We start from the raw sequence: 14,333 nt of genomic DNA on the forward strand, positions 1-14,333 counted from the left end.
TGAGGCTTTTGCAAATTAGGAAACTAAAAACACTAAGTAGGGTTAGAGCCTTTATTATGGGGTTTTAGCACATTTCCCCACACAAAGGTTTGGAGAAGCAATTTTGGACTTGCAAGACGAGAATTTCTTAAAGCTTAGGAAACGTAAATTTTGCAAGCACAATGGAATCACCAGATTGATAGCATCACATTGAGGTAGGGTTTGTAGATACCATTGTAGAAAATCTTTTGAGATTTATGTATTCTTCATGTTTGCAAAGATTGAAATTCACGGTGGAATAACTATGGGTTCTTGCATAGATATTGTTAAATGAAACTTGTTGGAAATTGAAACTCTTCCTACAAATCTTTGTTATTAAAATATTTGTAAGAAAACCAGATCAAATTCCATATGAGAAAGCTAGAATTCAGGAAATAAATTCATAGCTAAGGTTTGAAAAAAAAAAGATTATTTGAATAAAATTTGATTGCTTGGAATTAATCTTCCTACCAGATTATCTCCTCAGCACAATGGGAGTGGACCATTTAGGTTCCACAAGGTCGGGTGGTAGTGATTCTTTTGCCAATGAGCTCTGACAATTGGACACCAATGTTGGATGCACCTTGTTGCAGATGTTCCATTCTCTTTTGATTATGTTATATGGTCATATTCTGGTATTTTGTTATTTGGTTATTTGAGATTCTACGGGATGTTATATCTTATCATGATGTATATTCTTCTAGCATTTCATACCCTCCAGCATGTGCAAAGGATGATTATGCAATCTGATTATAACCTGTGGCACCTTATGTACCTTTTATATTCTTTTATGTGATCTCGTACATGTGGTTATTCTATGTCATGAACTTTGCTTATTTATCAAACTGAAACCATCAAGCTTATGTGTGTGATTCAACATTATGGAACCGTTCAGATATGCAACTGTTCTTGTATCGCTTATGTATGTATGTGATGTGCATTTGACTTATTGCTTCCACTTTGTTATTTCTATGATTATTTTGATCTTTCAAAAAAAAAAATGCTTAGCAAACTTAGTAACATTATAGGTTAATTTATCTTGGGTTCTCTTGCAGGATTATACACCAGGAGTTTTCAAAACTTGAGCTTAAAGCTTTATAAGCAACAGAATTTTCGGACTCAAAATTAATGCATCAGCTGCCACTGTCATTTGGAAGTTAAAAGAAAGTCTTAAGGTCCATGACAAAATAAAGACCAGCAACATGAATTCACTTAGAATTTGAAATATGCAATTACAAAAAAATCTAGCAACTACCAAAGATTTCATTCGACAAATGGTACTCAAAAGATACAATTCAAAAAATACTCCAACTATTACCAAAAATATCAACAAATAGAAATTTCAAATAAATGACAGGTCGGCATCAGATCTGGCAGTTGCTAGAGTACTGCTCCTTCAGGTCTGTTCCTTTTGTCCAAGGTAGATTGTACTCAAAGATGCCAGATATCAAGCATATAGAGATAAGAAAAACAAAACAGTGCAAATTTGGAGATTGCAAGGCACCTGTAAATGCATCATACATGCCTTAACTAAGTATAGGTTTCAAAAGAATTACCTTCAAAGCTGTCTGCTTGCGCAGAATATCATTTGACTTGATCATCACAGCTGCTATCCAGAATGTAACAAAGAAGCCTAGGATACCAACCAAAAGTACAGACTACAGTTAAGCATTATGAATTAATTATAATTACTTGTATGTCTTTACAGACTAAAATTAAGAAACCGACATACAATAGACTCACAAGCATACATATCATCTACCAACATGTTCAAATTCGAGGTCTTCAGATATGAACAAAAAGATCCTTACCCTCATCAAATGGAAAATCTAATTGCAACACAAGAATATTTTCTATGAGGCTAATAAAGGTGTGATTCACAAAGGTCATCCTATCCTACAACTAATCAAAAGCTTCTAGAATTATATATTCTCATTTCTGTTTATAAACAGTACAATAAATACATTAAAAAATATTCATGCACAACAGGAATCAATTTTCAAAAAACAGATGAATATCCTTAGTTACATTTCTGGATCATTATGCATATACCTACAATATAATTCCTAGATATTTTATGCTGCAAAAGTATTTTAAACCTTCTAGCATGCATAAACATCAAACAAAAAGCAGAGTCCAGCATTTGATGCATTCAGTAGAGAGATATTTTGAGTGTTAGAAACACTGCGACAGAATATTAAAAAGAGGTAGACTGAGGTAACACAAGATAAGGTCTCCTAAGAAAATCAAATGAAGAGATAAGTTCTTGTAGTAACATGCCATTATGAAATCATTCAATCTTAAAATCAGCAATTGACATTATACTGTAACCCATTGCATCATTTTACCACCTTAAACTCATCTGATGTTATCAAACAATACTATAGATGGTGAAAAGAATTTATCAACACCCCGGAAAACTGCAGTCTAAATATCCATTCAGCAGAGAGAGAGAAGTAATTATGAACAAACAGGAACCAAAAATAATCAATGGGACTAGAGGAAGAAAGTGAAAACAATGAACCCTATAGAAAAGAAGCATTTCAATTCCTCTAAAAAGAGTAAAAGCATTGTCTTACGATTATCAAAAGGCCTATAACAGAAACAGATCCACGCATGCTCTGACAATCCAGAAATTTTAGAGATCGTCTACTGGTGAACAGCTTTTGTAAACTTAAGCAATGCCAAATCATAATGTCAACCCTAAACTCTGCACATCTAATTTTAAGGTGCAGTACAGTAAGGATGAGCATCTTCCAAATCAATAGCTAAATCCTTATTTTTTAAGAAGACACCCAAGGATGGGATGAATTATATGATTCAGCCAAAAATGCATAAATGTTGAGATAAGTATCTATTTTATTCCATGCTGAAGGATAAAAAGATCATCTAAAAAATCCATTTGTTCAGTTTACCATCACTACAGCAATACATGTTCTTTTCCAGCACCTCTGTACTTGTAAGTTGCAACATTAAAATATAATTATATAAGCAACTTGAAAATTATTCCACTGCTATAGCTCCCAAAAAACCAAGTCAACACACATTCTGCAGTTTGTGTTTGAAATGGCAAATAACAATTGGACAAGACAGGGCCCTTAAATAGTTTCAAAGATTCAGAAAAGGCCAAGTATCTCTCGAGATGATCATAATTACCAAAGAACATTTAAAAATAACAAATAAGCAACAACCCATCATGACATAAGGTTATATAGTAAGACACATATGAGCACTAGCTAGATCTCTTTCAGCCTATGTTTTAGCAAACTTATGGTAGCTCTCATCCATATTCTCACATTTCAACCATGTTCATGGTATACAGAAGCTGTTTTTGAAACAGACATGTTTTGCATATTTACAGCTGAGTGGCAAATTGGCCAAAGAGGTGACAAGTGCATGCAAAAAGCATTATATTTTCATTCTAATAGCCCTGAACAGTGATGACTTGCTTCTGAATGTAGAAGCCCAGTGTTTGATGTATGTAACAATCCTTTTACTGGCGCTGTAACAGGTGTTGTTTTCACAGTCAACACTTTTACTGCTGCTGTAAGAGGTGTTATTTTCACAAGAAATAAGATTGCTAATTGTACATGGCTACAATGTTAGAGCAGTTCTATCGAACACCAATTCATGCAAAAGAGGAAGATAAACCTTCTCTTTAAAAAATTGGTAAACTTGCATTAATGAATGATATATTATAAATTTGTTTTGTTTAGAACGAAGTTATGTCAATAATAGTACACTTTACTGTACAAATGAAAATGATTATACTATGATAAGAATTTTATGAATCTATGATGGAAAAAGGTACGACGGGAATGAACCAGGAAAGAAAGATAGATAGAAAGAAAGAAAAAACAAATTATATTAATATCCACGATAACCAAATTACGCGAAAAGACTGGAGAGCGCAGAAATTCATTAAAGCAAATCAAAAGAAACTGCAACAACCAAAAATAAAACATCAAAAACTAAAATTAGATGCAAAGGAACCAAATAAAAGAGAGATTTACTCTAAATAGGGAAACATTGGCAATGTAAACAATGCAAATAACCCAAAAGTATCCTGTCAAAAACCCAATGCCAAAAGCACTTCCCCAGAGAGAAAAGAAGTGGAATTGAGATTGAGAGCAAAACTCTAATCAACATTAGTTTTCCAAGTAAAAAGGCCGACAACCTAAACAATATCTGTGAAGGGGCCACTATATTGTTTGATGATGTCTTTAGAAGAATGGTCAAGGCTAAAAAATTCCAACTGAACAATCCTTTGAGGAAGTAGGGTATCCCTGCAAACATGCCTCTTAATATCCACAGCCAAGGATCCCAAAGATAATACAAAGAAAATTGGCAACACATGTTTTCCTTCAAGTTGTGAATGTGAAAAATGGAGAATGGCTACCTACAATAGGGATAGCTGCATAATGGTGCCATTAATTCCATCATCTACTGGATGCGAGGGGACAACAGGACACATTTTAGGAGGGGATTTCTTTAGGCCATTTTTTAGGATGAGGAAAGTTGCAAATTAATCATATTGGCATATGCATTATAGAATCAAAAGTAAGACACAACAATAGAGTTCAGTTGGGAGTCAAACAAATTAATAGTAATACTTTATTGCTTCCATGATTGATAATTCATGTCAATGTGCATACAGAAAAATAGCAGTACCACTTACACCAAAATGCCCAAAGGCTATAACTTTGCTCCACAATGTCAAAATTGTAAAACATAATGATGAAAAGCACAACTTGGACTCAAGTCAGGAGCACCAAAAGTTTGAGGGGCAGCAATGAAAAGCTGCAAAGGGTGTTAGATTTACAACAAACAAAGCAATATACGTGTTGCAAGGAGAAAACAATTTGGGATAACTAAAATGATAAGGCAGAAATTGAAAAAAGGGGGCAGTTGGATGTGCCTCATGAGCCATCCCCAATCTGTCAGGGATGGCCAGCCTTTTCCCTTGGGCATCTCTGAGACGCCCCTCAATCAGAAATATCTCAGAAAAAAAAAAAGATCCATTTTTTGGGGATGGCAGGGAAATGTTCCCAAGGCATCCCGCTTCCCCGAAACATCAACAATTAGGGACTTTGCCTTAAAACCTACAAGATGAGTCCCCTTGTATCATTGAGCCATAGTTGAGAACTTTAAAGCACAAAGTAAAATCATCATGTGATCAAAGTACTAAAAGCAGGATGCAGAGGCATAGGCTAAGTCAATAATCACAATGTCAAAAATTAGCATGTCTTTATACAAGAACTTTACATACAACTTTCACCCGGAAGGTTTCAATAGTGACTCCCTTGGCTTTCCTTAGGGGATGGCTCAAACTTGAGATAAGAACAAAGAAAAAAGCTATCACATCACCCTCAATATTCAATAAGATTGCAATTTATTGAAGGTTTTAGTGGTGACCATCTTGGCTTTCCTTAGTTGGACGGTTTATATCAAGAGTAACTGAAACAGCTATCACATCACCTTCAATATCCAATAGGGTTGCAATTCATTGTTAAGCCTTTTGTCTTCAAATGTGAAGAATCCTTGAAGCCACTAGTACAAATACCTTGAACTCTTCAAATTTTATTTCCATATTTGATAAAATATCATAGCCAAATCACAAACAGAGCAACACCTGCAATTGTCACCCTAGATCTTATCGTGTTTGAATAAAATGCAGAAAATGCCTTCCTCTGCTTCAGGAAATGAGTGCAACTAGGCCTTACCACTATTGGGGGGATGCCTCAAAGAACTATATCTGAATTTTCAGTGTCTGCAAATCTCTAAACAGGGTCAACAACCTTATGGTTGCTGATGGATGGTTAAAGGGCTTCTGACCTGGCACCTCTAGTCACCTAACAAACAAAATATAATTTATTTAAACCTACATCTTACTTACCAATTCGTGATGTACTACAGAAACCTTAAAAAATTGCAAAATATGTATCAAGTACCATTGGAAATTAAATAGTTTCATCTTAACCCACTAAAACCAAAGAAATTAAAAAATAAAAATAAAAAACAGTCAGGCGGAGTATCTAGCTCCAACAGTGAAGAAGTCATTTTAAATGAGTTCAATTTAGCAAAATGTTTGAGGCTAGCACCCAACTTGGCAGATTAATAGTACATAATGGAACTTTAACACTATTCCCACCCACAAATTGGCATCAAATATATCTTCCTATATAAGAAGTTCACATCTACAACATATCTGTCAGAGATAATAAGCCCAATAAGCCTGACAGATGCTAGATAAACCAAGGCATCAAAAGACATAATAATGCTTGAGATGGTAATAAATGGCAGAGAAGCTCATTGATACCAAGATATTATCTATCAAGAAAATGCATTTTTTAAGAACACAATCCCATTTTGTGATGCATCATTTATTCAATAACAGAGAAGTTATCATAAAAAAATATTTTGGTATATTTAATATAATGGTCAATCATGTCTTTAGAATAGCATTTGAAACTTTCTTTGTTTCTTTCCCTTTAGTTTGCTTTCTTAGTTGTCAATCATTTCTGTTATGGAAAGATCTTTTTTAATCTCTTATTTAAAGACATTCACTCCTTTGTTTTAAGTCAAATATTTCTATCATTTTATGGTATCAGGGCAGAAAATTCGCTAAGAATTATTTTTGAATTTTTAATAAAATCACAGCCTTTTTTCCCTAAACATTTTGAGATAAATATTCTTAAGTTCTTTGAACATTTTTTTAATAAAAAAATCAGGATTATACTTGGTAAATAAACTTGTCCATCAATTGCGGTTAAAGTTTAGAACAGGTTCAATAAGCCTAATCATAAAGCCTTTATGCTCGTCAAGGGCCTTTTTCCTTTAAAATATGTTGTCCAGAGTTCTCAATCATGATGGATGAGGAAATGTCTTTATAGGAAAATTTAATCAAAATCAAAGACATTCGCGACTGGAGGCCACTGGTCACAAGATGTAAGATGTTGTCATCACACTGAAAAGCCTACCACAGTCCTATGAGCTCATCATAGAGACTTTAAATATCCAATCTACTAATATCGAACTGAAGTTTGGTGATTTGTGCAGCATAACAGAAGGAAGAAACAGTTTGTTAGCAGCAATGACTCAATAAGTGTGGGAAAAGTTTTTACTGCCAAGGGCAAGGGCAAAGGCAAAGGCAAGAACACTCAGCAGAAAGGAGGCAAACTTGATAACAAATCAAAGGATCTAAAATCTATCACATGTCACTATTGTGGTAAACTTGGTCCTATGAAGAAAGTCTACAGAAAGCAGTTGGCTTACCAAAACTCCAACTAGGGAGGGTCTTAACAAAACGCTCATGTTGCAAAGCGTTCAAAGAAGTTAGCCTTATATGCATTCATAGCCAAATGACTAGTAAATCATGCAAAGTCTTTTGCATTGTATATTGATTCAGGAGCATCTTGAGCATTTACAAACTGAAAAGATTGGTTCACAGAGTATAACGCTTGCTTCAATTTAGTTATCTTTGGTAATCGTGAAAAGTATATGGTTGTCAGCAAAGGCAATGTTCAAATAGCCTCTAGAGGGAGTAATCCTGTTTTTATCTCAATGCATACATCATTTGGTTATGAGGCTCAATTTGCTGTCAATAAGTCAGATTATGAACCACTGTCCCAAGGTGGATGTCAATTTTCAGTGCACATAAGTGTGAAAATTTTGACAAGAAGTCCAAGGAATCTATTGCAATTGGCGTTGAAGATCGTGAGTTGTTATCGGCTTGTTGACATTGAAGAGGTTTAGGATCAAAGCATTGGCAGCAAAGAGTTCATCTTCTATTAATACTCTTTGCCATCAACATTATGGGCATCTCAACCTATCTTGTCTATCTCAATTGGCTCAAAAGAATATGGTAGAAGGCTTACCTAGGATCCAGCAGCAAATACAAGGTGTTAGCAAAGCTTGCCAAGCAACGAAGCAACACAAAACTCCATTTCAAAAGGACGAGCTAGGAAGCATCAAAGGTCCTTCAATTGGTTCGACTTCATGCAGATGTTGGTGGACCAATGAATACCATATCGATCAATGGTGCCAAGCATTTTTTTTTGGTTTTTTAATGATTTTTGTAGAAAAATGAGTATTTTTTGCTCAAGGCAAAATCAGATGTATTTAATGAATTTCAGAAGTTTAAATCCTTGGTAGAAAAAGTATCAAAATGTCCAATCATCACTCTTCTGTCTGACAAAGGGGGTGAATTCTGTTCCAATGAATTCACTATCTTCTGTTCTGAACACAGAATTAATGTGATATTCCTGTCATAATAAATCCATATAATTAAATAATTTATACATAAAATAATAATAATATATTAATAATGTTAAAATTTGCCATATTCATTGCAAAATATATTCAAATTGAGAACTAAATATTATTATTTATGATATATAAAGTAAAATATATTATACAATAGTATTAAAATAATATTATTAATATTAATAAGAAATATAATTATAAATATAATATATATTATGTTATTAATATAGTATATATTATCTTATTAATTTAATATAATTAATATAATTGATGTAATTAATATTAATATAATATAATATTTATGAAAAAATGTGACTCTTAATAAATAAATAAACTATATAGAGAGAGTTTTAACATTGAGAGATCAGAGATCATCATTCAGAAATGTGGACAATAATTTTAGCAAGTGTCTGCAATCAGAGAAAAATAATTAAATTAAAGGAGATCCCAATAGGGGACGTTATAATTAAACGTCAATTCACCTCAACCTTATATCCCTCAATGGAATGATGTAATTGAGAGGAGTATTATTACATAAATGGTCCAATGTATATTAGAAAGCAGGAATGTTCTCAACAAGTTTTGGTCTGAAGCACTTTACACAGGTGTGTACCTTCATAACAGGTCTCCAACACAAGTTCTCAATAATAAGACCCTAAGGGGAACATGGTCTGTGAGGAAACCACAAATCAGACACCTTGAGTTTTTGCTTCACCTGAAAAGAGTGAGATTTTGATGAGTATTCCAAAAATGTGGAATAACTAGCACCAGAAAATTTCCCTCAGGACAACTTGGATCAGCATCCTGATGATATAGTTCAAGACAGCCCAAATCATGGTGACCATGCTGATTAAGGTATTTCTACACAGCCTCATTAGTAGTTGGACTCAGCTTACTTACCGGATTCGTGCCCGGGAGGCCGGATTCAGATCCGATCCAAAGCTGGATTTGTGCCAGGATTCGTCCGGATTTGGGCAGGATCCTTGTTTTGGACTGTGGATCTGTCTGGATCTGCGGACCGCGAATCCAGATGAATCCACAGTCCAAAACAAGGATCCTTCATGAATCTGTCATGAATCCCCAAGGACCCACAGGCGTGTGTGTGTACTCATGAATCCTAATGGGAAAAAATATCAGGAATCCATGAATCCGATTCATGTGCCCGAATCGGTAACTGAGAGTTGGAGCAACTATAGACATTGTTACCAAGTCTTAGTTGCCACACTCTTTAGCATCTTGGAAAGATCTTTTGTAATCATTTATTGAAGGAGTCTTTCAATCCTTTATTTTATATCGAATATTTTGATCATTTTAGACTTTAGTTATAGAATATACCTTCAAAACTTCCTGTATACAAAGAACTGACCTGAAGTGCTGTATAAAGATTCTCTCCTATATGTCAAATTGTCAATAAATCATAGACATGATTGTTCGAATTGATCGACCGGATCAGGTGCTAAACTCTGCCATTTGCATAATTGTAAATCTTTGTTAAGTGCTGAAGAATTTTCCTGATTGTCCTTATAATTTTAAATTTTTTAATTCCGTTCAAGTAAGGCTTACCCTGATTTTCACATTATCAATTTCAGATGACTTTTGATACTTATTTTCAGGTTCAGAATGACAATAAGTAGTTGTCGTTTGAGCCCAAAACTTCTATCAAAAAAAATTAAATGCCATGATAATTCAAATCCAGAAAACTTCTGCAATAACCAAGGTTTGTTCACATTCAAAGATGCAGGCTTATACATGCAAGTAGTCCTTTGAGTTCATCTTATATTGATTTTCTTACCATCTGTTCTATTAAATTGTGAGGATTAAGACCAGCTCCATTGTTCATAATTGACTTTCATAATATTGAAAACATAAATTATATTCTACTGCCATAATTTTCAGTTTTTATCCGAGTACTTTGTACTTTTTTTCTTGGTATTTTCCTTTTCCCTTCAATAAATCTGTGTTTCCATTAATATTAAGAAGTGCTCTCATCTTCTTGAGTTACTCCACCAAGGTAATTTGAGCTACTACATATATTAGTCGACCTCTTCTCCTTAATCACACCTTGCTAAATCTTTTCCGATTAGTCTTCATTAGCAATTATTTTAACACTCGTTGCAATGCTGTAGGAGCACAAAACTTCACGCTATATCATTTCATACACCTTCCTATTTCCTTAGATGGTTATTAGTTTGTTTTTAATTATTTTTCAATAAACTTTGCTTTTTCAGGTTCCTAAATATCTGGTTATTGAAGATTTCCAATACCGGCCTGCAGATTTGTGTGTCATCTCATCCCTTTTGACAATTTCTTGTTTACATTTTCTGTTATTTGGAGAGCTTAGGTGGTCATCATAAACTTCCCCTTAATCTATTGCAAGACCATAACTTGACCAACTCATAAGAACATAAATACTACATGCTGATGTTTCCAATACTCATTTGGTGAAGAGAAGTAATAATATAATAAGTATTAATTTTATAAATACAAAGGCAGTAGAGAATTTGTAGAAAGCACAATATGGGAGAACAAGATTGCATTAACTAGAGATCAGTCCAACAACTGCCTGTACATAGCAACAATAACTTTGTGATTTTATTTGAAAGAACACCATGCATTATGTCAGTTCATTATAAGCTCAAATAACCTGACAGTCAAAACAGACAAACAGCATAACATATATCTACCATAAATATTTATATGTAATCAAGGAGGAGTCGAGATTGAAAAATATGTGATGATTTACTGTCTGTAGTGCCAGCTGTTAGGATTCCACACAATGCATGGGGTTGGCCATATGCAAAAAGGTCCATTGGAGATGTATGGAACTTAGGACTTTGATTATAAGAGAACTTATACATTTAATTGCATACATGGTAAATCAGGCATGAAATGATATAAATGGATTTTCTTCCCCCACAGACCTCAGAGGATCTTCTGTAGGCCATAGACATTAATAAAATAAATGAAAACCTCATTAAGTGAAAACAAGTGGAAAAAAGAAAAAAAGTAATAGATGTGCCAGTCTATTGCACACTGGCAATTACTGTGAGACAATGAAAACTTGTCAGGTAGTACCGTAGTATACACACTAAATCTTTGCCCATCAAGAAGTAGTCTTTGCGGTTGCACACCCCTTGGTATATGTTACAATCATCCTCTCTGATACTAACATAATAATTAGATGCTTTATAGTTGCCCCTACCTTATTTTTATGTGAACGTTGTTCGAAATGATACGAGTTTCAATAAAATAGTCAGTTGTTCCTTACTGAAAACTTCATACAACATTCACATATCAGAATCGTCACTTTTATTTTGTAAATAAGATAGCACAGAAATTTTTAAGGTACATTGCAAGAAACTCACCTTGCAAATGTTGTCGAATGAAGACTACCAACAAAAGCAAGGAAAATGGCAATATCTGCTCAATATATCTAGCAAGTTGTTGAATATCATATCTCTGATATGCAGTATCCCTTCCATTTCCATTTGTGTTATTATTATTCTCGTTGGCATCTGTCTCTGCATTGTTAGGTACAGAATTTATTGTCAGTGGTGTAACTGAAGAAGATGAGCCCACACTTCCTCCACCACTAATATCAACATTTCCCGTGCCCTGCAAAGGTGCTGAAGAAGCTTGTATATGATTATTATTACCGCCATTAACTGTATCTGTTTCTTCAACATTAGATGCAACTGCTCCTACCCTCACATGCTCTTGCTCCCCTGCTCCAATTATCCTAATAGACACCTCAGCACCTCCGCCATTGTCTGCCCTATCCCTGAAGGAACCACCTCCAGCTGTCAACATAGTTGTAGCCTCACTATCATGGTGATGAGAACGACCTCTCAAAAGCCCTGAATACTCCAAAAAAGCAGACAATGGTGCCTGAATCAGATTTGCAGCTGAAAAAGTCATCCCATATCTTCTCGTACCATTGCTCCTAAATCCTCCTTCAGTGTTCCCTCCAGATGTTTCCATTATTCAACCCAAAATATACAATTCTGAAAGCCCAAGGAATAGATTAGAACTCTCCGGGATAAGAGCAACTCTTGAAGAAAATGCCAGACTCGATGCAAATTTGCTAAGCAAAGCTTTTAGTTGAAATTTTTTGAATTCTTTGACTGGTAGTTTCAAGCCCTGGTGCTACCAAGACAAATTTGACCCCTAGAATTGGATCGCAACAGTTGAAATTTGAAACACATCCTTCAAAGAAAATGCTAAAGTTGATGGGTAATTGCCAGCCAAAGCATCTAAAGGCGAACATTTTGTCATTAGTTCAACCATAACTTACAGCCATGATGCTCTATAAACCTTCAGGAGGTACAAATGCTTTCAAGAAATGCCAAATTCAATCTCTGATTAACAGTGAAAATATTTAGTTGCAAATGTTGATATTCTTGTACAGCATGCTTCAACGCCTGTTGCCACCTTTTCAACTTCTGATTGGAGAGCTTCAAATTTACAATTTATAACAAATTCATTATACAGTTGCTGGCAAAAGAATTACGTTGCAACTTTTGGCATTTGCGAACCCACAGTTCAAGCTGTGTTGCAAGCCATTCTTATTAAAACCCCAAAAACGCTAGAAACAGAGTGCAGCAGTTCAAACTTACTGCAATTCTTAATAAACGACTAAATCCACTCCGCTGTTGTTAGCCAGATCATAAACTTGCAAACTTTGGCATTATTTCTAGTTTTTCAACCCCTTCTGCTAAACTAAGGACTACCAAAGGTCAAACAATAGAAATAGATCGCAGTATTTCCAACAATTCAATCAATAAAATGCCAAATTAGAGCCCTAAACGCCAGCCACAGCTTCCACTTGCAAATTTAGGTACTGCTTGAAAAACAATTTCTTTTTAAGAGCTGCTGGCAATTTTCTTTCTCAAATTAAAACCCTAACAACCCTAAAGAATATCATGACCTTCCAAATTTGCGGCAATCTTTTCAAAATATTTGCAAAACAAGATTCAAGAAATGCTGTACAAAGCGACTACTTCCAGACTTCGCAGATAATTCCAAATTTCCAAGCCTTACCGCCAAATTCAAACCCTGAAAACCCTAAACACGCATCAGAACTTCTTATAAAGCCAAATTGCACCTGTGAATGCCGTTTACGTTTACTGACTGTACGTACATTAATTTCAAGTTTCCAAAGGTTCAATTTCGTACAAAATTTAAATTCTGAAAACAACCTACTACTTATTTTTCAGTTTATCAACAACTTATCTTTTTCCACGTTCCATGATCAATTCTCAGCCATGCCGGATTTTCCCAAATTTGAGATCCGCGGAAATTTGTTTCAGGAAAAAGATAGTAATTTGCTTCGCCTTAACTCTGCTTTTGTTTAATCCGTTTGCCGGATTCGCACAGCGCAGAAAGAAGACGAGCGCCTTTGCTACTATTACTTATCGGGTAATTTTGGAGCGAATATTATTAATAATTTATGAAGAAAGCTCGATGAATATTTTTTATAGTAATAAAAATAATAACCGCAGAACGACTTCCTCTCCGTAAAATAGATACTTACGAGAACGCGTTTAATTACTACTAATTATTATTATTATTATTGTTATTATTAATTTGTCGTTGTTTTTGTTTTTTTTGAGATATGGGTCTTTTTCTATGATTTTGTCGGTGATTATATTATTCTTTTTTTTTTGGTATATTTTTCAATTTTTTTGGGTGATCTTTAAGCCTTGTAAATTATATTAAATTAATAAATCAAATTACACAATTGTTCGAACGAAGAAAAACTGCAGTCTTGCTCGAGTCTTATATAATATAATTTTAAAAGGGGCATACCCTAGTTTTAAGATTATTCCAATGACATTCCTTTTTTCCTGAAATGTTCACCTTATCATTTTTGCTTTTGTGAACCAATTTAAGTTTTCCACCTTTAAGTTTCTATTTTGGGCATTCCTTTCCTTTATTTAATAATTTGTTTGCAGTGTTGGTCTTGTTCCGTTCTAAATGTTGTTCTTAATATAGACCTTCTCCCTATTCCATTCTACTTGTTCTTCCTACATCTTAAGACACTTCAAGCT

The 14,333-nt window shown here is 34.3% G+C and overlaps 1 protein-coding gene across 1 annotated transcript in view; it reads right to left on the bottom strand.

Moving 5' to 3' along the window:
- The window catches only part of LOC149539484 (uncharacterized), a 49,425-nt gene extending 35,619 nt beyond the window's left edge, over positions 1-13,806 (bottom strand). Inside the window, exons 1-2 of the mRNA XM_089800721.1 lie at positions 11,649-13,806; positions 1,575-1,651 (exon numbers count right to left, since the gene is read on the bottom strand). Coding sequence (XP_089656847.1) covers positions 1,575-1,651; positions 11,649-12,264 — 693 coding nt within the window. The 5' untranslated portion in view covers positions 12,265-13,806. The remainder of the gene's footprint in view (positions 1-1,574; positions 1,652-11,648) is intronic.
- Between the last annotated feature and the right edge of the window lie 527 nt (positions 13,807-14,333).

This window comes from Cupressus sempervirens, chromosome 9 (assembly GCF_028749045.1).
Source record: "Cupressus sempervirens isolate cs-2001-9-10 chromosome 9, ASM2874904v1, whole genome shotgun sequence".
NCBI lineage: Eukaryota > Viridiplantae > Streptophyta > Pinopsida > Cupressales > Cupressaceae > Cupressus > Cupressus sempervirens.